We start from the raw sequence: 24,963 nt of genomic DNA on the forward strand, positions 1-24,963 counted from the left end.
GTCTATTGGCCATGTGCATATCCTCTTTAGAGAAGTGTCTATCTAGGTCCTTTGTCCATTTTTTCATTGGATTGTTTGTTTTCCTGGTGTTGAGTTGTATAAGTTCTTTGTATATCTTGGAGATTAACCCTTTATCAGATGTATCATCGGCAAATGTGTTCTCCCATGTAGTCGGTTCCCTTTTCATTTTATTGATGGTTTCTTTTGCTGTGCAGAAGCTTTTTACCTTGATGTGCTCCATTTGTTTATTTTTTTCCTTTGCCCTAGAAAATATATTGGCAAAAAATATTCTACACCAGATAACTGAGATTTTACTGTCTATGTTTTCTTCTAGGATTTTTATGGTTTTGTGACTTACATTTAAGTTTTTTATCTATTTCATGTTTATTCTTGTGTATGGTATAAATTGGTGGTCTAGTTAACATTAACTTTTTTTGACAATGAGAAATATGGCATGACATTTAAAGTTGGGGCATGGGGAATTTTTAGAGTTACTTTCTAGCTAAAGACTAGGGTTGAGAAGTAGATGTACAGTGTCAGGAGGGACCTTTCCCTTCCATGCATGTACCTGGCATTTGTCACCTGGAAGGAGGTACATGTGTCAGGCTATGCTCTATGTGCTCAAGAGGCCATGCGAGTCCTGTCTGAGTCACGTGGAAACTGCATCCGTTATCTTAGCCTGAAGCATTTTATTATTTATTTTCCAATGATTATGATTGGCCTAACATTTGGGCATTTTATAATCCTTTACAACAAGTTAAACTGTATACCAGATGATAGACATACATTTGGATCGTAAGTAGGCTCAGTTCCTTAGGGTTTCTTATCCCTCATTTTCTTTAACACCGTCCACAGCCCAGGATTGCCTCCAAATCTATAAACCTGTGTTTAGCACGCAGGGAGTAATCCCTGAATAATTTAGTTTCTCTGGCTTATCTTAGTCACAATTTCATAAAGTCACCAGAGTGCTTATTGTTTTTAACTATGCCTAACATCCCTGAGGGCCCTCAGTGAAGTGCATAGCATCGCTGAGAAGCCTCAGAGGTATCTAAGCAGCGGTTCTCGGGCAAGTGGCAGGAGAGAACTGAGGGGGTTCGCTGGTAACATTGCCTGTATTTACTGCTGTGGCTGTTTTACACTGGCTGTACAGAACACAGATTTTTAGGAGGAAATGAGACAGGATCATCTATATTAGTGCTATATTAGAATCCTATTTTAGTGCTTCTCACGGTGGTGTTTATACCACATGCAAAAAAATACATGTAGTGCATTTATTTTTGGCAACTTTCACAAAGATTATGGTGGTGGTTGCCTATGAAAATTTCCTTATGTGCCAAAAGAAAATAGATTCCAGAAACTTCCTGGAAATAATCTCTTCCAGGTTTAACATTTCTTTAAAATGCAGTTTTGTATAGTTTAAAAATGCAAGTGTTAAAATATGGGGCATTTGCTAAAATTTCATGCTAAAAGCCTTATTAGTGGATGTATATATATCAATATTATAAAATCACAAAATCTCTGTTAAGGCTGACTTCTGTTAAGTAGGAAAAATGTGACCCAACTTAACGATATTCTAAAATGAAAATAAACTATACAGAACTGTTTGGCTGCTTGTTAGGAAATAATGATGTTTGCTATTCTTTATTGTTTAAACCTTTGTTTAAAATCATTTAATATATTTTTCTTGAGAATTAGATTATTCAAAATTGGCAATTAAAGAGTATTAAAGAAACGGTATCCTTTTATATTTTTCCCTTCTCACATATAACCATTGTTATAAACAATTGTTCTTAATATGTGATCTGCAATCTAATTTTTAGTTTATGCTTTGATTTATTTTCAGCTTTTTGTTTAGATTGTACCTGATATATTTCATTATCTATTTTAAGTAATGTATCAACATCAAGGTATGGTGAATTCTTTTGAAGTTAACAACAGTAAAACATCCCCACTAATTTCTTATAAACGTAACCAACATAAAAAATCTCTAACAAGGAAATCTAATATGTGCCTTTAAAAGTATAGAGCAATAATTCTGCATTGATAAAATTACTACAACATTTAAATCAAATTGAACATAGAATTGTTTTCTTTTGCTGGTGCCCAAAAGAAGGCTCTATTCATCTAATTTTAAATTCTGCAAATAAATATACAAATTGAAAATTAAAGTGAGTGTTTTATGCTTTAAGGAGGTAAGATGTTAATGCAAATAATCTCTTCCCTTACCTCTAGGGTCTCTAGGCTGGTCAAATCCTGACCATTATTAGTCGTGTTTCAAGTTTCTTCCATTCACTTTCATTAAACTGAGTTATTTATGTATCCTTTAAGTGAAATGGCTGAGCTTTCAGGGTAATTCTTGTTGCTATGGACAACCAAAGCAGCCATGCAAGAAGAAAATGCTATGGAAGGAAAGAAAAAAAACCCTTAATATTTCTTCCCCAAATATGAAGAGAAAAGGGAACACACAGTATCTAAGAAAGCAGGTAAGTAAAGATATATCCGATTTAAAATCTACCAGCCTTGGTTACTAATTGATCAAAGGTTTTAATTTTTTTCAGATACTTTGTCCAACACATATTTAAATAAAAGGATACTGTCTCTTGGAACCAAAAATTAATATTCTGAAAAGTGAAAAATTGGACTGGAAGGTACAGTGTCACAAAAGGTCTGAATATTTTAACTTAGAATTTGGACTATGAAAGAATAGCACAACTTCAGTTATTGGTTAATATTTTTGTTACAAAATGTTTTCTAATGACAAAATGGTGACTAAAATATTACTATTTTAAACATGTCCTAGATTTTTTTTGTTTCAGAAAAGCACTGAAAGTTGAATATGTGTAAGTCTCCGGGAATGTAACAAGTTGATAAATACCCAAGTTCCGCCTCCTTACAGAGAAAAGATCTGGAATTTCTTTTTTTGGACATTTGTTTTGCAGCTTTCTACGTCTTAAGGCAGAGAATAGCCAGGATAAGGTGCCAGCTCAAAGGTTAGATGAACATATTTCTTGCAATTTTTTGGCTAATATATGTCTTAAAAGGCATAACTTCTAAATAATAACTTCACAAAATTAATCAATAAAACTTAACATTAGTTGTGGTTTTTTGAGTTGCTTTTGTGGGGAGAACTATGTTCCTTAGAGATGTGTTTATTCTGTTCATAATTATACTAAGTTAACTCTATTTCAGTAATTACATTAAACTTTTCCCTTTCAGTTTGTAATTTCTTTCTCTTATTTTGTGAATCTAATAAATTGACCTCCATTCTAACCTAAAGGGACAGTTTATATTTTTAATACTTAAAGAAGCAAATTTTAAAAAACCCACAAAGTTCACCAAATGAAATTACTAACACCAGCCTATCATTAACCTGAGGGAATTGTATTCATATTAATTCTTCATGGAAAAATTCAGGTAAGAAATATTTTTTTGTATAAAAGATATAAGATGTTATAGTAGCGCCTACAACTATTCATGCTGTTCTTTTTGGTACATAAAGAGTTCCTTGTTTAAAGTATTTTTGGAAGTGAATAATGCCACTTAACAGATCACCCTACTGACACTTCAGTGGAAAATTTTGGTGAAATATGTGAAATTCTATTTAATTAAATTGGTGCCAAGAAGACAACATACTATCACCGGATAGATGAAAGAGAGGATTTTGATAACAACATTTGGGAACAAAATTGGTAATGCTAGAAATAAAAGTTAAGGAATTTCTTCAGGGAGACTTAAAAAAGTTCAAGTGTCTGTATCTTATAGTTACTCACAGTTCCAGAATTAACTAGCTGAGCTATGACTGAGTTAGGGAGGCAGTGCCATAGAGAGAGTAGAAAGTGGGCTTTGTCACCAACAGATCTGGGTACAGGACCTGTTCCTGTCACTTGCAGATCATGAGATATTAGATATTTTATTTAACTTTTCTGAGCCACAATTTCTACTCTCTAAACCTATTTTGCAGGATTGTTGCTGGCTTGATAAATGCTTGCTTCTATTAGTGTGTGATGATACATAGAACAAATGAATTCTGAACTGTGTTTACTAGGGTCCATTGTAGTATCCATAGTATAGCATGTTTTTAAATACATTTTGTTTACCCTGCCCATCTTTTGAAAATAATCACTTCTCTAATGAAGTTCACATTGCTTTTTGCAAATGAATATGTGTGTATGTGTGTGTGTGTGTGTGTGTGTGTGTGTGTGTGTGTGTGTATAACTCAAAGAGAAGTGAAAAGGAAACAATTTGCAAACCTCGGACTGGAGTACGGTTTTGGTTACCTAACCCAAAGAAAAGGAACCGAAGGAACTAGAATTTAACTGTAGAGTTACAACTACAGATGCTATGATTTATTTGACGCACATTTACTTCACAAATTGAAATTGCATTTAGAGTTACTGTGATTGATTTGACAAACATTGGAGAGCTCACTAGGGGCAAGGAGTGAAGGTGGTTGCTGGCAGAGTTGCGAAGACTGGTAAGATGTGGACTCTTGCTTGCAAGGAGCTGGATGGTAAGAGGCTGTCCCATTCCTCCCAGTATTCTAAGGTAGGAAAGAGTTAGGGATGAAGAGTTGAGGTTGTGCAGAGGAGGAAGAATCACTTCCAACTGGAGAGGATCAAGGACGATTTCATTCACTCAGTGCTATTCAGTTGATTCATTTATTCAACACATATCGAGCGCTGGCATCTGCCTGACGCTGGGCCAACCACTGCAGATACCACATCAGTCAGATGAAGCTCTGGGCATTCATGTCATTACGGTCAGCGTTGAAGGACCACAGAGGATGACAATATTGATGAGAGTTGTGTTTAGATACAGATGTGTTTTGAGATAGGATACTGCAAGATTATGTCTCAGGGGGTGTATTCAGACCAGGAGTGAAGGACTAGTGGCCCAGCTGAGTCCTGAGGGATGTGTCAAGTGGAGGGCACCCTGGCCAGACAGAAAAATGCATTAAAACTTCAGAAGCCACAGGGCAAGGGGCACGTTCCAGGAAATGTAAGAACTCTAGTCCAGCACTGGGTGGTGTGTTCGAAGGGCTTCTGATGAGAGATGCTGTGGAATAAGTAAGGATGGGCGGACTCAGGGGAGGCCTTTGATGTCATCTTATTAGACTGGCTTTTGTGCCAGAGTTGTCGAGGGGCATTGTAAAGATTTTAAGCAGGGACAGCACATAATCAAATTTATATTTCAGAGGTCTTAAGCTGGTGCTGCTGGGTCAGATCTGACATATAGTTGGATTTGGTTACACTTACAGAGTATTTTAACATTTTTTAAAAAATAGTTGCCAGGGCAGATATCAGGCTTTTTGTAAAACCAGTAGCTGCATTGCAGCGAGGAGTTAGGCTGCAGTCGGTTGCTTAGCAGCTGCCCCATCGAGAAGGAGCATGTATTTCATTTGACCATGCAGCTTGCTGCTTCCTCAGGGCAAATGCCTGGGACCTGTAGGCATTTGAGGTTCTGGAGCCTGTTTCAGAATGTGTTCTTGAGTGGCAATTTAGAGAAGAGCCATTTGAGGCTCAGGGCTAGAGGTTGTTCCAGTAAAACTGATGAGAAATTAGGTTTTATCTTAAGTAGTAGTGGTGGGAACAGAGAGAAGGAAAAGGAATGAAGGTACAAAAGAGGGAAGATGGAGAGGGATGCCTCGGGCAGTGGTGGGCCTGTGGGCTTCATAGACAGAGACCTGGCTGCTACCAGGTCTCAAAAAGCTGTGCTTTTGAGAAACGTACCTAACATTTCTGAGCAGTAGTTTCTTTTTTTGGTAAAATGCAGATAAGAGGCCTATTTCATAGGGATTTTATGAAGATCAAATGAGAAAATACAAAGCATTTTGCTCAGTAACTGGCTCCTGTTAGTTCACATTCAGGAAAACGGTGCTTGTCGTGGTGACGATGGTTGAGGAATGAGGGGAGACGGAATCAGGGATGATGTCCAGGTTTCGGGTGTATTATTGGGGGAGCTGCAGAACACGGGAGAAAGTGCAGGTGGTGTCGGTGCTGGTGTGGTGTGCTTGAAGTGCTCTGAGGCTGTGAAGTCGAGGGGTTGGTAGGTGGTTGGGTGCTGGGATCTGGAGCTCAGGGCTGGGATCTGGGCAGGACACAGGCTGTGATTTGATGATCTGCCCACCACTGTCCCACTCAAACCTCCCCCCCTCCGTCAACTTCCTCAGCCTCCGTATTCATCACAACGACCTCCATAGAGGAGTGACGCTAAGCAGGACAGGAAGAATTTGGAAGAGAAGATGCGATATTACCTTTTGACTGAAATGTGATCTCATAGCTTTAAGTTACTGAAAAAATTATCTCCAGTTTACTATTTTGGCCTCCAGTCAAAAGAAATGAATAATTCAACATTTGTTTATATCAGGACTGAAAAAAAGTCACCCTTTACAAATGTTAGGCCTTTTCTCTATCTTTTGTTGGCTTTTTCTGTTTTATATCACCAACACTGCTAATTCTAAGCAAATATTCATCTGAAAGTGAGTAATCGTTAGGAATGAATGATGACACTTTTTTTTAAGTTTGTGTTCTTTCTTAACTGAACATACCAAAAAGCAGCCCTGACTCACATCCCATCTCAAAGGCCACCTTCTCCCTCGGCCTTCCCGACTTGAGCAGGAGGAAGTCTCTGCTCCTTTCTCACATTTAGTCCTAACAGTTGTGTGGAGCCTGCCTCATACCGCTCTGCAGTGTGGCGATTTGTGGATCTGTGTCATTTGTTCGGCTGGACTGAGAGTTCCATGCTGCTGGGGACTGTGTCTTACATGTCTTTATCTCCGATGTACTAGCTTCCCAGTGCCTCGTCTGGTTCAGTTCGGTACACTTTCAAAGGTGGAAGGACCACACATTTCTTTATAAAAGGATAAAAAGATGAAGATGTAATCTTAATAAGCAGATTGTGCTTTTCAGAAAAGATAATTTAGTGGGACAATGAGTATAGTTAATTTGTCTGCCTATCTTGTGGGCTTTTTACATATCATAGATCTTCACTCTTGATTAAGTTTCTAAAAAGAAATCAATTTACCTGCTTGAAAACACAGAACGCAATCTGACTGTGTCTCTACTGCTTTCAGTCCACTGGTTACCCTCAGTTATGGATAGAGTCCTGATTCTCAGAGTGTGAGGCTCTTCATGCTGGCAACGGCCTGAAGGACTGTTGTTGACTGTAGGACCCAGTCAGTCACAGGGGATTGCTTGCCATTGCATTTCCAAACCCTCTGCTGCTCATACCTCTCTCGGCTCATTCAGAATAAAAGGCCCTTCACCATCCACGTGGTGAATTCCTGCTCATCCTTCAGGATTCAGCTCGTATTTCCTCTTGCAAGCCTTTCCTGGCATTTTCCCGACTCCCACCTCTCTGCAGAGAAATTCCATCTTCTATGTTCTCTTAAACATCTTGTACACCTGCCATATCTCTCTTTATCAAGAGACTGCACACTATTTCAGAGCAGGGGCTGTGTACTTAAAGAGCTCAAAGCCTAGTGGGAGAGCTAGATAAGAAAAATAACTATGATGACACAGCATGGTGCATGTGTATGTGAATATAAACACATATAAATAACTGATGATAGAGGTATGCACAGAGGCTTAGGAAAGCACGGAAAGGGCTCCAATCTCAGGATGCAGGGCTGCAGCAGGTCTTGGAGGTGGTTGTGTTTAAGCTGAATATCGAAGCCCGTCCAGGTGTTAGTCTGGCAGACAAGGGAGGAGTGACATTCCACGTAAAAGTATGGAGCTACTAGAGAGTGTGCTATTTCTTGAGAACTTCAGTTTGTTGTTGGTGTATTTGTAGCTGTGATTGGTGATGAGCCTGGTGGGAAGGCAGGAATCAGATCATGAAATGTAGTGTTGAATGCCTTACCGAGACATTGATCTGGTAAGATGAGCTAAGTACACATGATGAAGAGTCAGGGAGGGTAGGGAGGAGAATGGCATGGTAAGATCATGGGTTACCCAGGTCCCTCCCCCAGCAGTGTAGGCCTGTTCAGGTCCGTAGTACTGGAAGCAAGAAGGCCATTGTGCCAACATGTATTTAACCAATCACTTATTGATGGACAGTTCATTTTTTCTCCAGATTTCTATTTATCATTCTCCGTAAGATAAATTTGGAGCCGAAACCAGTTTGGCTCAGTGGATAGAGCATCAGCCTGCGGACTGAAAGGTCCCAGGTTCGATTCCGGTCAAGGGCATGTACCTGGGTTGCGGGCACATCCTCAGTAGGAGATGTGCAGGAGGCAGCTAATCGATGTTTCTCTCTCATCGATGTTTCTAACTCTCTATCTCTCTCCCTTCCTCTCTGTAAAAAATCAATAAAAAAATATTAAAAAAAAGATAAATTTGGAGCAATTAATTAAGTAATGTTGTCTTTAAAAAAACAAAACAGTAGCCCTGGCCAGTGTGTTCAGTGGTTAGAGCATTGGCCCGTGGACCCAATGGTCACAGGTTCAATTCCTCGTCAAGGGCATGTGCTTGGGTTGCAGGTTCAATCCTCAGCCCTGGTTGTGGCAAGGTTGGGAGGCAACCAATTGATGTGTCTCTCATTGATGCATCTCTCTCTCTCTCTCTCTCTCTCTCTCTCTCTCTCTCTCTCTCTCTCTCTCTTCTCTCTCTCTCTCTCTCTCTCTCTCTCTCTCTCTCTCTCTCTTTCTCTTTCTCTCCCCTTCCCTTCATCCCTTCCACACTCTCTAAAAAATCAATGGAAAATATCCTTGGGTGAGGATTAACAACAACAAAAAACACACACTGTATACCAAACTGACGATTGCTTCACATCATATAAATCTATGCAGTCACAAAATGATTCCCTTTTAAAAGTAGTTAATATATGGCTCAGCTCATTGTACCAGTAACTCTTTTAAACATAGAGAGATTTTGGTTGCTGAAAGAAGTCATAATGGTCACATTAGAATTTTTCTAGCCTTTTGCAATGATTGCCCAGTAAACCTGCCCCAAATTACAGCATCATCTCCTAAGCTAAAACAAATATGATAATTTTTAACGGAAAGGAACACTTTAATGTGTTTCATTATATCCTAATGAATTCTCGCGTTATGAAACTAGATGTCTTGTAAATTTGTTTTTCTGAGAAAGAAATGTTTAGCATTGCTTTTTCCCCAAAACCTTTCTGACTCTCTTAAATCTATGTAATTGATCACTTTCTCTAATGTATCCTTTATATGCACCTGTTAAGATGTCTGTGCTTACTTCTTGTCTGTCCTTACTGGACTTACCTAGTTGAGGATGAGGTATCTTATTGATATGTATACCTTCAGTTCTTAATATAGTGCGTTAACTTCTGTGGCTTTTCCTTTTAGTTATTCTTATAATCCTCATTATAGGTGACGTTTTGTTGAGCTCTTAGTATGAGACAGGTACAGTTCTAAGTAGTTCATTTGGATGTTTCTCATTTAATCTTGTTAACAAACCTCTGAGTAAGTCCAATATGCACTAATTTTTAAGAAAAAAATAGCTGTGCTGGCAACTTCACCTGGTTTAACTCAAGTTGACTATTTTAGAGAAAAGACAGGTGATCTGCATAGGACACGAATTTCCTAAGTGGAGGGCATCTGTGCTCTTGGCCCCTTCTCTAGAAAGCACTGACGAGTGCACAATAGCTCTCAAGTAATAACATTTGTCAAGGTATGCATTTTATCATACTTGTGTTTATAAATTTGTCTCATTTTTATATTTGAAAATTTCCAAATCCACAGAAGACTTGTAAGTATAGGATCAGTAAATACACCTATAATCTTTGAAAAACTATTTATTGATGAGAGAGAGAGAGAGAGAGAGAGAGAGAGAGAGAAACATTGACTTGTTGTTCCGCTTATTTATGCATTTATTAGTTGATTCTTGTATGTGCCCTGATGGGGGATTGAACCTGCAACCTTGGTGTATCAAGGCAATGCTCTAACTGACTGAGCTACCTGGCCAGCGCCCCCTATACTCTTTATCTACAGTTATTAACATTACACATCTCCCTTCCTTCCTTCCTTCCATCCATCTGAATCATTTGAAAGTAACTTTCAGACGTAATGGCACTTCATGCTTAAATACCTCAATATACATCCCTGAGAACAAGGACATTTACATACAAATCACAATATCCTTATCACACTTAAGAAAGGTAACATTGCGGAGACTGCGCCATCTTGGGTGATTGTTGCCGGCATCCAGAGACCAGTTACTAAGAAAGGTAACATTGACACACAAATATTATGTAACATACAGCCCATATTTTAGATTCCCCAATTGTCCCAATAATTAGTTTTATGATTTTTTTCTTTTCGGTCAGGAGACAAGCAAAGATCTTACATTGTATTTACTTGACATTCCCTTTGGTCTCCTTTAGTTTAGAATAGTAAGACCACTTTTTTCCTTCTTCTTGACAATGACGCTTTTGATGCGTCCCAAATAGAATGCTTCACAATTTAAATTTTTCTCTGGCTGCATCGTCATTAGATTCAGGTGAAACCTTTTTTGCAAGAGTATTACAGAGGTGGTCATATGTATGACATTCCCATTGCGCATAATGTTGGTCTGTTCCATATTAGGGAAGTTAAGGTCTGTCCACCAGATTTTTTAACTGAAAGGCACCTTCTTCTTTTTATTATAAGTCATTGCAGATAACACACTGAAACTGTTTGAGCATCCTGTTCCCCAACAAAGTTCCAACCAGTGAAAGTTTTAGCACCTACGGTTAACTTTTGATCAAAGTAATTATTTCAATGGTGGTTGTGAAATTGTGTTACTGTTCCTTCTACATGTTCACTGGCATCTTTCCGTGAAGCGGAGCTCTGTCCTTTTTGGATCACTTTGGACTCATGGATTCTTTTTTTATTTAATTGTTATGAATTACTATACTTCTTGGTGCTCCAATTATCCCAGATTTGGCCAGCGGAAACACCTCCAAGCCAGACCTTTTTGCAGCTTTTCTTTATTCTTTGAGTTACGTCCTTGCTTTTTATCCCAGCAAAATATCCCAGGCTCCCTGTCCCAGTCCTGATTCCTTTCACTGTGGAATAGGATTTAGAAACAAATATCTGGGTGCTAAGGGTGCTCATTGCTACTGTTACCTAACTTAAAAGAAGCAAACAAAAACCTACTTCACTCTTCCAATAACACTTTCTTGCGTGTTCCGAATGTCTCATTTGGCATTCATCTGAATTCCACTCATATCACAGTGGAAACCGAAAGAAAAATTAAAATTCCAAGTCAACTGAAAAGGCCAACACTTCAGAAGGAGATTTTTCAGTGGAAAGGGATAGTACTGAATTATGATAATTAAAAGTTGGTTTAAGATACAGAAATGCAGGTGCAGAAACCTATTTTCTTTGGGCTACTTCAGGAGTTAAACATTAAATAATAAGAGTTGAGCCAGGCAGGCGTGGCTCAGTGGTGGTTGAATATAGACCTATGAACAAGAAGGTCATGGTTCATTTCTCAGTCAGGGCACATGCCTGGGTTGTGAGCTCAATCCCCAGTGTGGGGCATGCAGGAGCCAGCTGATCAATGATTCTCTCTCATTGATATTTCTCTCTCTCTCCCTCTCCCTTCCTCTCTGAAATCAATAAAAATATATTTTAAAAAATAGTGAGAGTTGAAATGTGTCTGATTTGGATGTTCCCAAAGACAAAAATAAGTTATTGTCAGACTGCTCTTGGAAGACAATATTATGTTGACCAGAAAACCTATTTGTTTTAGTGTCATGCACCAAATTATCAATCAGTTCGTTGACTTAATATTTGACTATAGTCCAAAAATAGTTTTTAAGTTTTTAATAAAAAGAATGTTAGATAAAATGTGACAGCAAAAATAAAATCATAGCTGTAGAGATACTTCAGAAGAGATAGAAATTCTATACTTCATTTTTTTTTTGGGGGGGGGGGGACTACAAAACAAGAAAGGGAGTAAAGAGATTATGTTGAAATATTAGGGTTACTTTAATTTCCTTAAATTGTAGATTATGTCCTTACCTGCAATTTTTTCTTCCTGGAAATGCAACTTAAATACCTTTATGCCTTTAACCACCATTGACATTCTCTACTCCTCCCATCCTTCCTTGCTTAGTGTTTTACTACAACCTCACTCTCCTCCCTTCCAAGCACTCAGATTGCTGGGCTTCGGGGCCTTTATCTGAACAGGTGGGTTCAGATAAACCCATGGATCTGGGACAAGAAATTTTTACTGAAATCGGGCAAGTCAGGTAACCCTCTGTGTTTTCACTTGTCTGCTGGTAAATGAGGATAATGTCGCTCTCCTGCCTTCTATGGATATTGTGAAGATAGATTTAATCAGTCATATGAAGTGGTTTTGAGTTCTGTATTCATGAGAGTATTTAATGGATAATACTTTATAGTGATAACCATCAGAGGCACTTCAATTTCAGTTTATACTGCAGCAGGAGTTTAGATTTGAAAGCAGGATATTCAGCACTGGCATACAGGGTATTTGGAAAGCTGGGGAGCTGTTTTCCTCTGAAGATCTTAGAGTCTGTAGGAGGCTTTCCTCGGGATTTTGGTGTACCTGTGGTATAGGATGGCGCCCTTTCTAGTGGCGCCCTGTAATCTGCCTCCACTCCTTCCAAGTCCCATTCATACAGCAATGAGTTGTCTCATGCTTCATTTAGCAACTTTCTCTCTTACAAGGTCAATTGCTCTTTGAAAAAGATACTTCTCATTGTATGCTCCTGTTTGCCTCAGATGAGTTTTCCATATCTGAGTTCTCTGAAACTTGTTAGCTGTAATGAGATCTCTCTGAAATCTCCCACCTCTGTAGCCATTCATTCTTCTGCCCTGCCCTTACATACTTCTCTGTCACCTTTGTTTCTAAATTACATGCCTTGGAGGACAAGGTTCTTTGTTCTGCTTTTAGTGGTGCCCTGTGTGAATAGCAACATGATGTAGATTGCAGAAATTACAAATGATTCTTAGGACTCGGGAGACAATCTTATTCACGTTAAGGAAATCCTTCTCAAGTTACTAACCACATCAGAGGTTGAGTTGGCTTTTCCCTTGTCACTTTCCAGAGCCACCATCTGCTTGGGCATCTCAACATGTCCTTATTTTTTTCAGTGTTGGTACTTGACTCCTAGTGTGATTAGTTTATTTAAGAAATAGTCTATAGAACTGACACGGGACCGTAAATTTCCCCTAACTTACTTGATTTGATAACTCACCTCTTTTATCCGCATCAGAAAACATTGTCCAACTCTCAGAACCTCAGTTGCATCCATTAGGATGAATTTTTAAGTGTAAAATTTTATTAGATTGCAAACCAAAGCGGCTTGGACATGAGACAGACAATAAAAGAGCTGTGTTTGCTTTGCCAGTTGAGACTTGGTTTTTTTTTCCCCCCCTCTAGTTAAAGTAATGAGTTGGAGATTATACTGCAGGAATGTTAAAAAGTAAATTTTGAGTATTATTTGCCCATTTCAGCTTACTCCTGGCATTCAGTTTGGGGTTAAAAAAAAATCTGTCATTCATTGACTATCTGTGGTCTTCACCTAATTTGTATTCCTGAGCTGCTAAACCACATGTGGAGGCCAGAGAACAGTGGCCCGTCAAACAGTGGCCCAGAATTCTTGTCCCTGGTCAATGTGTAGGTCAGAGAAGCAATGCTGCATTTTCTGATTAACTTGTAGCAACAACAGATATGGCCTTTCCTCCAAATCAAATGTATTATCTATTTTTGATGTTTTTAGAACACTCCAAAATGGACCATGAGAAAGGATCACATTCTTTTTTTTTTCCTGGCCTGCTATCCACAGCAGGTGGTAAGGTTGGTGTGTGCTGGCCACCTACTGAGAGCTCACATCACAGTGCAGTCGGTTCTCAAAGGGTGGACCAGTTTGCACAGAAGCTGGGAGTTATTTTCCTCCAGTGTCATTATGGATATGTATTTTCTAGTCTGATTCTTTAAATGCAGAAGTGATGTGTTTTAGATACTTCTATAATTTTACGGCATTGTATATGAAATAAATTTGATAAGTTATACTGCTTTACTAGGATCGGCTCATTTCTGTGCAGTGTGTGTGTGTGTGTGTGTGTGTGTGTGTGTGTGTCCAGAGAAAATATGTACCAACTTGATGACGAACACACATTAAGTCCAGATTCCACAGTCTTGTGCTCAGGGATAGCCAGTTAGGAATTGTATTTGGCTGCAAGTACAAACACAGTGACACAAAGCACAGTGCCCCAAATGGCTAGGATGGCAATTTAGGGTTAATGTTTCATTCTCAAGGTTACCTTGTGGTCACAAAGTGGCCTCTGTAGTTCACTGTGAAATCTGTATTCCAGGCGAGAAGACGGGGGGGGGGCATAATAGTCAGGACCTTTTTAGGTGGCATTGCAAACGCCCCTCCCTGTAACTCTGTTCACATGTAATTGGCCAGAATTTGGTTGCTTGGCTACTCATACATGCTATGGAGGACTCATCCCCTCATGGAAAAAAAAAAAAAGCCAGGTTTTTTTTTTATAAAATATATTTTATTGATTTTTTTTTTTTTTTTTTTTACAGAGAAGAAGGGAGAGGAATAGAGAGTTAGAAACATCAATGAGAGAGAAACATTGATCAGCTGCCTCCTGCACACTCCCTACTGGGGATGTTCCCGCAACCAAGGTACATGCCCTTGACTGGAATCGAACCTGGGAGCCTTCAGTCCGCAGGCTGATGCTCTATCCACTGAGCCAAACCAGTCAGGGCAAGCCAGTCTGTTTTAAAGAAGAAGGGAACACATGTTTGTAAGCACTGGGCGGTTTCTGCCTTTCATGATCTGCCTAGCCTGTCTTTTGTTCCCATCTGCTGTTATAAGCACTTCATGTGACAGCTTCACGTGACAGCTTCACTTGGCTCTCTAGAACCTTCTTCATTGTCCTTCCCCAGTACTCTACTTCTGTTCTCAAAGGCTCCATCCCCCTTCCCAGTGTCTCTGCCTCTTAGTTACCTCTAAGGCATGGCTCAAATTGCATGTCCTGCAGGAGGCTTTTCCAGAACCTAGTCAGTTATTATCGGCCCCCGCTTCCCCACACCTTTTATCTCACCTCTCTATCGCAGCTCTTGTTAAGTTTTGGCCAATGTATTACAGTTTCATAGCTATTTGTTTATATCCTCTGTGACTCTCATTTCACCCACACTTGGCTAGTAGACTACATTAGATATAACAAATGTTGAATACGTATTTATTGAATCCCATTGCAGACTCATGCCAGCAAGGTAATAGGAGAAAGGACTTTTAGACAGCATTTTTAAGAGCAGTTTCTTTTTGTAAGAGGACAAAATGGTTATATCAGCTTTGACTACTCTATCCCATTTAATAGCTGTTGACTAATAAATAGGTCATTGGTTACTTTGGTGCATAGTCTGTCGGATAGACGTGCAAACAGCAGTTTGAAAATACTGACTCCCTACACATGTAGGAAATATGAACATCCTTGGCCTCCTGGAATGTGTGCATTTGATGTGCCCAAGATTAGGGCACTCCACGGAGAACAAACAACGAGAGGGAGGGGGACAATAGAAACGTTTGTTCCTGTGAAGTGCCTGAAAGCACTATAAATGGATAGTCATCAGGCTGGTCAAGGGGTCAAAAGGCAGTGGGCCTGGGGCCTCAGGTGGAATTATTTCATAAAGTGTCCTCTTGCAAATACACTTTTTCATGTTTTTAAGTGGTACTTTCTAAACTACTTTTTCATGTTTTTAGAGATGTTTTCAAATTCCTTTTATTTTGAGAGGTGATTACCTTGACTTACATTTACTGCTTTTGAGATCTTTACTTTTTTGTTTTTTAATATAGCAATCTGGGTGCCTCGCAGATACCTGATTTATTCAGGTTGTTTCTCTATATAATTGTTAAGATTTATGGAAAAATCTTTTTATTTTTAGTTTAAAAAAAGTTCTTTTCAACTTGCATTTCTTGGTGATGGGACTTAAAAAGTTACATTTAAAAATGGCTTATTGTGGGACTTGTTTTAAAAACTGCATCTAAACCGTCTATCAGGTGTACAGTTGACTGAAATATTATATTGGAAGGCACTCCTAGATCATTTATTTTTACAGTTCTGAAAAAAATGGCTTCCCTTTGAATTTCATGCCATGTCTAACATCAGATTTTAAACAAACACATTTCTCTACCATGTATACTGTCCACTTTTCTCCTTCTTTACTTCTGCAAGCTTTCAAATTAAATACCTACTGGGCAGCACTGTCTAAGGCTCATTAGTGGTACAGGGTCCTGTTGGAGTGACAAGTAGGCAGGAAAGACCTGGGAGTAAAATTGGCAAATAGGCCTATGGAATCCAGGTGAGGGGAGAGTTAGGGAGGGTGAGTCAGGAAGTGTAGAAAACACCAAAAATAACCTTCACAGCAGTTTCGCAGGAATAATAGAGCTTTAAAGGAAATGATGTTTGAGAATTGCCAGAAACTGGGAGCATATCCCAGAATAGAGAACAGCCGGGGCCAATAGGGGAAGGGGCAGGTGTCGGGGACTTGAGAACTCAGGGTCACTGCTGACCCCATTCCCTCTGGTTTTTACGACTTGTCAGCTCTTCACTCTGGTTACTGAAGCCCGTCTTTTCCTGTCTCAAAAACAAATCATTCCTTCCTCATGTCAACTGGACTTTTTCCAGTCCTTTCTACATATTATCACCAGGCTAATATTCCCAGAGTGTTGATTTTTATCTGTTAGCTTTACTGACGGTGTTCAACTTTCCATTTTCTATAGGTAAAGTGTATGTTCCTCTGTCTGAAATTGAGGGAACGTCATCATCTGATACCGCTCACCCATGATTGCCTACTTCTCACTCTCCTACCAGCATTTACCACCCCCACCCCCCCCCACACACACATTTCTGTCTTGCCAAGCCTCCTTAGTGTCCCCTATTTTGTTGCACAATTCTCCTTATCTTGGGTAGTATTCTCCCCCTTCTTTCTACCCAAGCTTCAAGATCCAACTCAAGCCTCTTCTACAGGGCTTTCTGTACATATCTATATGGATATGCTTGCGTGATTTCTTTACAAATTTTGTATGTGTCACCTATTTTGTTCATAAGTAAATGTTGCTTTAAATTAAAAACATGCTTGTTTTGTCCCTTCATCTAGACCAGCGGTTTTCAACCTGTGGGTCGCGACCATTGGAAAACACATAGCATATCAGATATTTACATTATGATTCATAACAGTAGCAAAATTACAGTTATGAAGTAGCAACGAAAATAATTTTATGGTTGGGGGGTCACCACAACATGAGGAACTGTATTAAAGGGTCGCTGCATTAGGAAGGTTGAGAGCCACTGTTCTAGACTATAAGCTCTTTGACACCAGTGACCATGCTATACAATGTTTTCTCTCTGTTCTAGTATCTGACATAGCCCCATGCACATATTTGGTACAGAGCAAGGATTTTCAGTCTGGCAACATCACAGTTTCAGCTGAATAATTTGTTTGTTTGTTTGTTTGTTTTTGGGGGGGGTGAGAGGGGGAAGGGGCTCTCTGACCATTGTAAGATGTTTAGCAGTACCAACTAGATGCCAGGAGCACACTCTCCCTAGTGTGACAACCAAAATGTCTCCATTTATGCCAGTTGTCCCATGGGGGCAGAAATACCCACAGCTGAGAATCACTGATAGAGAGTAAACAGAAAAAATTCTAAGCAATATCTTGGCAGGAATCAAAGACTGTGAAAAATTTAAATGATGACTTTGTAGCATTTTTGGGTCTTGAGGAAAGACAAACTCAGTTGATAGAAGATAGTAAATGAAAAATAGATATTTTTATTTGCTGTGATAGGCTATAGAAAAGCCATTATAGATTGATGAGCAATTGCGACCCACCTAAGGTTAAGAAAAAGCAAGATGACAGAGGTATTCTTAAATTGAAATTCCAAAAAAGATTGAGTTGCAGTGTTTATTTTGAACCATTTTATACTTAGGAATACTGTTTCCAATAAAATAGTATTTTATTATTTAATTGGAAATTTATCTGGACTTCGAACAATTTATCTGTAGTTAAACAATATCTTTGGATTAAGAACAACTTTTTGAAATGTATTTTAAAAAAATATATTTCAGAGAGAAGAAGGGAGAGTGAGAAAGGGATAGAAACATTAATGATGAGAGAGAACCATTGATCGGCTTCTTCCTGCACACCCCCTACTGGGGATTTAGCCTGCAATCCGGGTATGTGCCCTTACCAAATGGAACCGAGACCTCCTGGTTCATGGTTCATGGGTTGACACTCAACCTCCGAGCCACACTGGATGGACTTCAGTGTATTTGAGAGAATGAGTTTGAAGTTATGAGAACAGGTTATTGCAAAGTTATAACCATTAACAAACACCAGTTGTGTTTATGCATAGTCTTACATATTTTTCTGACTATTAGAGTATTGACCTCAAGGTCAGCCAGTTTTTCAGCCCAAAGTGATACACACACGCACACACATGAATATGACACAGGTGTGCTAATGTGTGGTTTAGACAGTGCTTCCCAATCCAGAACACAGTGATTTTGTATATTTCTGCTACTTTTTATACGTTCTAAGTTGTTGGGTTTTTTTTTTATTACTAAGCTAGAACATGATGTAGATACTATATGGTTGGTGTTCTGCTGATCTGGAAATAATGCATGCTATTCTCTTTTCACAGCTGTGTGTCAACCACAGTGCAAACACGGTGAATGTATCGGACCAAACAAGTGCAAGTGTCATCCTGGATATGCCGGCAAAACCTGCAATCAAGGTAGGGAGAGTGTGACACAGTGAGCAATCATGAGCCCCCTCTACTCCTGCCTGATAGAAAAATGTTAAGCTCTCATGCCTGGCCACTTTCCATGTTGATTGTTCTGCATATTTGAGCTGCATTTACTGAAAGATAGAAATATAATAATGGTAAATCTTTTAGAATTCATTTCATCGAAGGACAATTAAAAGAATTTCATCTTCTCATTCACTGCTGATCATTAAAATGCATTTTGAAAAAGAGAATTGCAATGTCAGTAATGTTAGAAGCCTTACGTTCCGCTGCTCCTTGTTCTGCCACTAACCAGTGGAGAAGCCTTATTAGGCTCCTGGGACCCAATTTGGTGAAAAGGCCTTCATACTCACAGTCAGGTAGGAAGTTTGATTTGAAATTCTGAGGTCCCTTCAAACTTTGAGCCCTTCTATTTTGTGATTAATTTCCCTTTAACTGTTGACCAGCTTGTATTCTCTGAGAAGTAAAGATTCTTATGGACTTAGCAAGTTACTTTTAATTGGCATCAGTTACTTATAAAAGCAAGCATTGATGTAGCACTGAGAGTACACCAGGTATTTTACGTATATTATCTATTTTCATTATTACAACAACATCAGGAGGTAGAGTATTTATTATAATCAAGTTATTAAAAATAACATATTCATTGTTTAGTTGAAGGGATATTAAGTGTCTTGTCCAAGTTCATAGAATTAGTTAGTAAAAGACCTACTATATCAACATAGAGATATTGTCTATACAATTCATGTTCTTTTTACCAATTTAGTTGTGGATGAAGAAAATATTGGAAATGTGATCCTCTGGTTCATGCTAACAAGTCTGACAAGGCTTGTCTTTTTAACAAAAAACTTTCTACCATTAGGAGAACACACACACACACACACACACAAAACAAACAAACAAACAAACAAACAAACAAACAAAAAAACAAAAAACAAACAAAAAAACCCCAGAAGTAAAGAAAATGTATGGTTAGAATTCACTAGAAAGATACAAGGATAAAATAGTTTTTCACTTACTACTTAAAGCAATACTCCCTGTCATTTTAAATGTCAAATGAAACAATCATGTAGAGGTCTAACTTTCTCAAAGATATGAACTTGACCTCACCTGATACAGAAATGATATTGTTGAAGCACTGTTGTTCTTCAGTACCTGATACTCCTTGAGGTGTGCCTATAAACTCGTGTTTGTCGACGTAGTTTTCACAACATCCCAAACACTGGTGTTTGAAGGTACAGCTAATTGTTTCTGCATTGCTGGATGAAATCCATGCTAGTAAAATGTGACATGTCCAATGGTAGGACAAGCTGTTATTCTAGAGTCTTCGAGATTATCTGCTACTTGATTGGTAGCCAATTTTTTTCAATGCTTCTTTTCAGATAATGTTTTTTAACTTGGAATTTACGTGACATGCCTGGGTAGTATTTTTTAAATAAATGGGGTTCTTATTACCTCAGTTGACTCTTTTAAAAATCCATTTCGTTTTCCTTCTTCTGTCTTTCTCAAGTAGCAGCATGTTTTGTTTTAATTATTGAGTTATTAATGTTCATCTTAGAGTCCCAGCATGCTTCTTCTTTAAAAGTGATGAACACAAACCATCAGAGATGTCATTAATATGTCCGCACCATAAAACTTCTTGTCCTGATGCCAGGAATTTATACAAAGAAGATTATCCCAAATAGCTGCCATTGAGATTGCAGAGAAAATTCATTTAAATTAATTTGCAGAGCATCATCAACTTTAATATGCTTCAGAAGACTCTCAAGCTATTATTGGAACAAGAATTCATCTCTGAGTATCTCTTATTTTCAGAAAACCAGTTTACCATGTACTTATTATCAGAATAAAGAGTTCACCATGCACTTGTTTTTAGAAAAACCAGTTGGGTGTTTGTTTGTTTTTCCAGTAATTCTAGAGAAAAATTGAAATATATGGAGTTGAAATCTTGCCTCCCAAAACTCTGTTCCTTAGGGGGAAAAGGAATCTATTAGTAGCAAAATGGGATTTTACACTTGCAAAAACTGTGCTGACATTGAAAATGTCATTTCAAATCCAATCTTGAATAGAAAGCTCCAGCTTACAGTGAAGATGAATGTGTTTCATTCATCTTTCTTGTGGCCTTCCTTACCAAAACAGCAATTAGGCAAGTTCCTGATGGAAAGAAGTATGCCCTTTGAGAACAGGAACCCTTTGTATTGTCTCTCCGATTTCTGGGTTCCTGAAAACTATTATTAAAATGACTTGCACAGGATTAGTGTACAGTAAATATTTATTAAGTGAGTGACTGTTTCATATAAGAGTTCTTGGTCCTGAAAGCTGTAGGAACTTGAAACAGTCCTATGGAGGTGTCTGGTACCTTAGCCGTTACCATGTGGACTACGCGCCCTGTGAGAAGCTGCCCTGAGTGAGCGGGGTAATTCGCAGAGCTGTCGAGGGACCCCCAGAAACGCTGATAGAGCACATGGTCTATACCTGCTCTATGTCTCCATAACAAATTAGCATAGACTTTTGATCTGGACCATACATTTTAATAAAGTGGAAAACATACAGGAAATTAAATAAGTTTCTTTTTTTTCTTGAGGAGAGACATGTCAAGAAGAGGTACCTTGAAATAATTTCACAGAACTAGAACTAGATATTAGCTTTTGATTAAAAGTTGGTTTGGGTATAAGGCATGGATCTGCATAAAAAGTTTGTTGCAAATTGTGTACTTTAAGAAGTCATTCCCTGGGAGCTGGCTTGGCTGCATGGACAGCAGGAGTAAATGACAAGCACTTGAGCGCTGTTGGCGCGGCCTGGGGAGCAGCCAGATAGCAGGGCAGGCCCACTTTGGAACTGGCTTCATTTAATAGCCTGTCGCTAGATTAGTATAATCTGCTCCTGGTGACTTGCTCCCCCTCCAGTCATTTTCTGGATTGCTATAGTCGGATCACATATAAAACCATAGGCTTGGACTGATCATTGTCATATTCTATAAGGTGTATGTGGTGTCTTTCGCAGTAGGTGAAATTCTAACCAGAACTCTGGCAAGATTTTTTTTTCCATCTTACTTTCTCTGGCAATTTTATTCTTGCGTATTTCCCCCCTCCTTGAGTCTCTATGTACCCATACAAATCCCCTTTCCACCTCAGCCAAGAAAGGATACTATTAGAGATAATAATATTTTTATAACTTTCCCACTAGGGAATTATTTTTAGCATGGAATATATCATGTCATTGCGGTTTTTAAGGAAAGATATTCTTTTGAATTCATAGTGTGCTTTATAATGTGTACAGAAGAAACAATTTGTAAAGATCAGTTACTAATGTTTTGACATGGTTCATGTATCATATGTTGAATTCCTTATCTCGAGAAAAGAATTAGTGTCTTGTAGCACATAATCAGACAGTAAACATTGGTGGACTAGTTAATTCTCCGAGTTGATTGCTTTTCTCAGCACAACAGCCTATATGCATTAACCCTAATATCGAGGTAATTTCTTATAGCCTTACTTTTTTGTAGGTTGTGTGATTTTAATACAGACACCAGTGTTCATTTAATTTGGAAGTTTAACTGACTATTACCAATGTAATAGTCTTGAAATAGGATATGAGTGCCTTTTTGACCCTCTACTTTTAAATCTCACCCATCTCACAATATTTTTAGTAAGCTAACCATGGGAACAGTTACTTTATTTTGTGACCTAAATGTGACATAAGTTTTTATATTTGAGTGAAAACATTGATCATGCTATCTTTTTAAATAAAGTCTTTATGTAAATCATAACTTTGTGTGTAATTTTGGAGTATTTTAAACTATTGTGCAACATAATAAGAAAAAGTCGTAAGTTGGTCATTTAAGACTTCAGGATCTTGACACACAGCAGGTTGATTATAATCAATATTTGTATCATCATTGTTTATTTGTTCTTTTAGTTTTCTCTCATTGGTGATTAAAATCATGTTTTTTAAAAAATGACTATCTCTTTTTTACTGTTTTTTCTCCCTCATTAAATTTGTATGAGAATGACGGATTAACTTGTACTGTGTGTGTGTATGTTCTTGGGAAGAAAGATGGCGGTGACAAATTTTCAGGAAAGTAAAAATTTAAAAAAAAAAGAGAGAAACTGGAAAAACTAGAAACTAACTTTGGTAAAGTATTCTTTTTGAACTCCACCAACTTGATGTAATTGTTTAATATATACTTATAAAGATTTTTAGGGCTAAAAATGACATCAGTTCAAAGTTGACTCTTATTACCTTCTTCCTGGTGTGAAGACGAGCACTCCTACCCAACTCCTCTTGACCAAGGCAGTGAGCAGCCTCTTTTCCAACCCTTGGATCAGCAAGCCACAAGTTTACCTTCAAGGGGTGAGCGTGCATTGTCTCGGGGGGTCTGCTCCTCCTACCTGCACGGCTTCCCGCGGTGTGTCACCTCTTGCACCTGTTCCGAAGACGTGCCCCAGAGCGCCCCGCCTCAGCACTGAGCTTGTGACGCAGGCAGCGGGGCCGGCGCCTGCTGCAGACTCTGTGCTCTGCTGCCTGGAGCCTCTGCTGTCCTCTCACTGCATCAAGTGTCGTTGCTCCTCTTCTTCTTTTCTGGGCTTCAAAGTGTTTTCTAAAAATCACACAACAAAATCACTTTTGTTTTCGTATGTAGATGAAGTCAGGAATATCAGAGCAACTGAGATTGGGGTTTTGATGGCTTTTGCTAAGCAGGTTGTAGAAGTGAGCAAGCCCTCTTCACCACCATCCTTAGGGTGTGGCGTGTTAGGTTACCAGAAATGAAACATACATTAGCTTCCTTCATTTCGTGTACATTTTCTAATATTAGAAAGCCTAAGTTCTGTTTCTAGCACAGCCCGTAAGGGGCAAGTCATGTCATGTGTCTGGGTGTTAGCACAACAATTAGTGATAGGAGGAGAGTAATTCCTGCCCTGTTTACCTGCAGGGCTGCTGTGAGAATGGAAACACCCCAAATATTAGTGTCTTCATTACGCTGGAAAGTTTCGTAGGAAGGTCAGGTGGCTGCATGCCTTTACAGTTCTCCTAAAAAAAGTTACCCCTCACCCACTGATAGATTGAGGAACATAGAATGCCTGAATTAAAATCCTAAAAATTAGAAATTACTCTCTCTCTGCTGATGGGGGACTTGATGGTCGTGTACATCTTCTGCACAAAGAATCAGGGCCATGGGATTAATCTCAGTCACTGTGTCACTGCTATCTTCAAAGTTTAAAAGTGATGGCCGTTGACATATTGACATCTGTTTCCCTCTGACCTCCACTTTAGTCAGATAAAATGTAAAGGCTTAGACTTTTGAGTCATTGCCCAGTTTAAGTCTCAAAGGAAAAAAAAGTGCAAGTGCATTAAACAAATAATTATTTTCCCTTAAAAAACCCCTATTGGGTTGTCTGATGTAGTGAATCTCTTGGAGATTTTCAAGCTACTTTCCAGCGTCTGCATGCTAATAAAATTTCTATTCTTTTTCCCCCTGAAGTGTAATTATAATGCTATGCAGCTTGCATTTTTGTTTTAGACCAGCTCCTTTCTCCCTGTCCCCCTCCCTCAAGCTCCTGAATCCACCGACCTGCTTAAGTATACTCCTGACTTATAGATGCTCTTTAAGAATTGCACATTTAATAATTAAATCATTTGAATGTAAATGGTTTACTTGTAAAGTTCTGTTCTTTGTGTGATAAGTATATGATAGAATTCATTAATTTTTTAATTAAATATTTCCTTTTTAACTTATATTACATTATAAACTCCTAGAGAAAGAGCAAGATTAAAGTAAATTTAAAATAAACATACTAAAGATTTTTTCCTTAGGTTTCTTTATCAACTTTTAAGATTTATAAAGTGTAATCAAGCAGACTTTTATGTTATATATATTGTTCCACTTATTATTATAGGAGCATTTACTATAAGTTGAAAGTGTCATTTTTGAATTTCTGACTTAATTTGATAGGAACATATTCCAAGAGATTTTTGGAAGCAGCCTATATTAACTCAGTTTTCTAAGGCAACAGGTCACTAAGAAAATAAGATATAATAATCAAAGATGGAAACCTGACAAAAAATTGGGGAAAAAGAAGTTCATCCCCAGGATATTGGATGCTTTTGATCTTTAGAAGCTCCCTGCTTGAGCAAAAGTCTGGTATTTGGTAAATATTGATAAGTATGGATTATGCTGGAACCCTCTTTCATCATTTCTGCAGTGGCTCTTGTGAAGTT

At 38.5% G+C, this 24,963-nt stretch overlaps 1 protein-coding gene across 1 annotated transcript in view; it reads left to right on the plus strand.

Moving 5' to 3' along the window:
- The window catches only part of NPNT (nephronectin), an 87,838-nt gene that overhangs the window by 22,259 nt on the left and 40,616 nt on the right, over nucleotides 1-24,963 (plus strand). The window contains exon 3 of the mRNA XM_081098940.1: nucleotides 18,640-18,732. Within this exon, the coding sequence (XP_080955066.1) occupies nucleotides 18,640-18,732 (93 nt within the window). The remainder of the gene's footprint in view (nucleotides 1-18,639; nucleotides 18,733-24,963) is intronic.

This window comes from Myotis nattereri (assembly GCF_964212035.1).
Source record: "Myotis nattereri genome assembly, chromosome: 1".
NCBI lineage: Eukaryota > Metazoa > Chordata > Mammalia > Chiroptera > Vespertilionidae > Myotis > Myotis nattereri.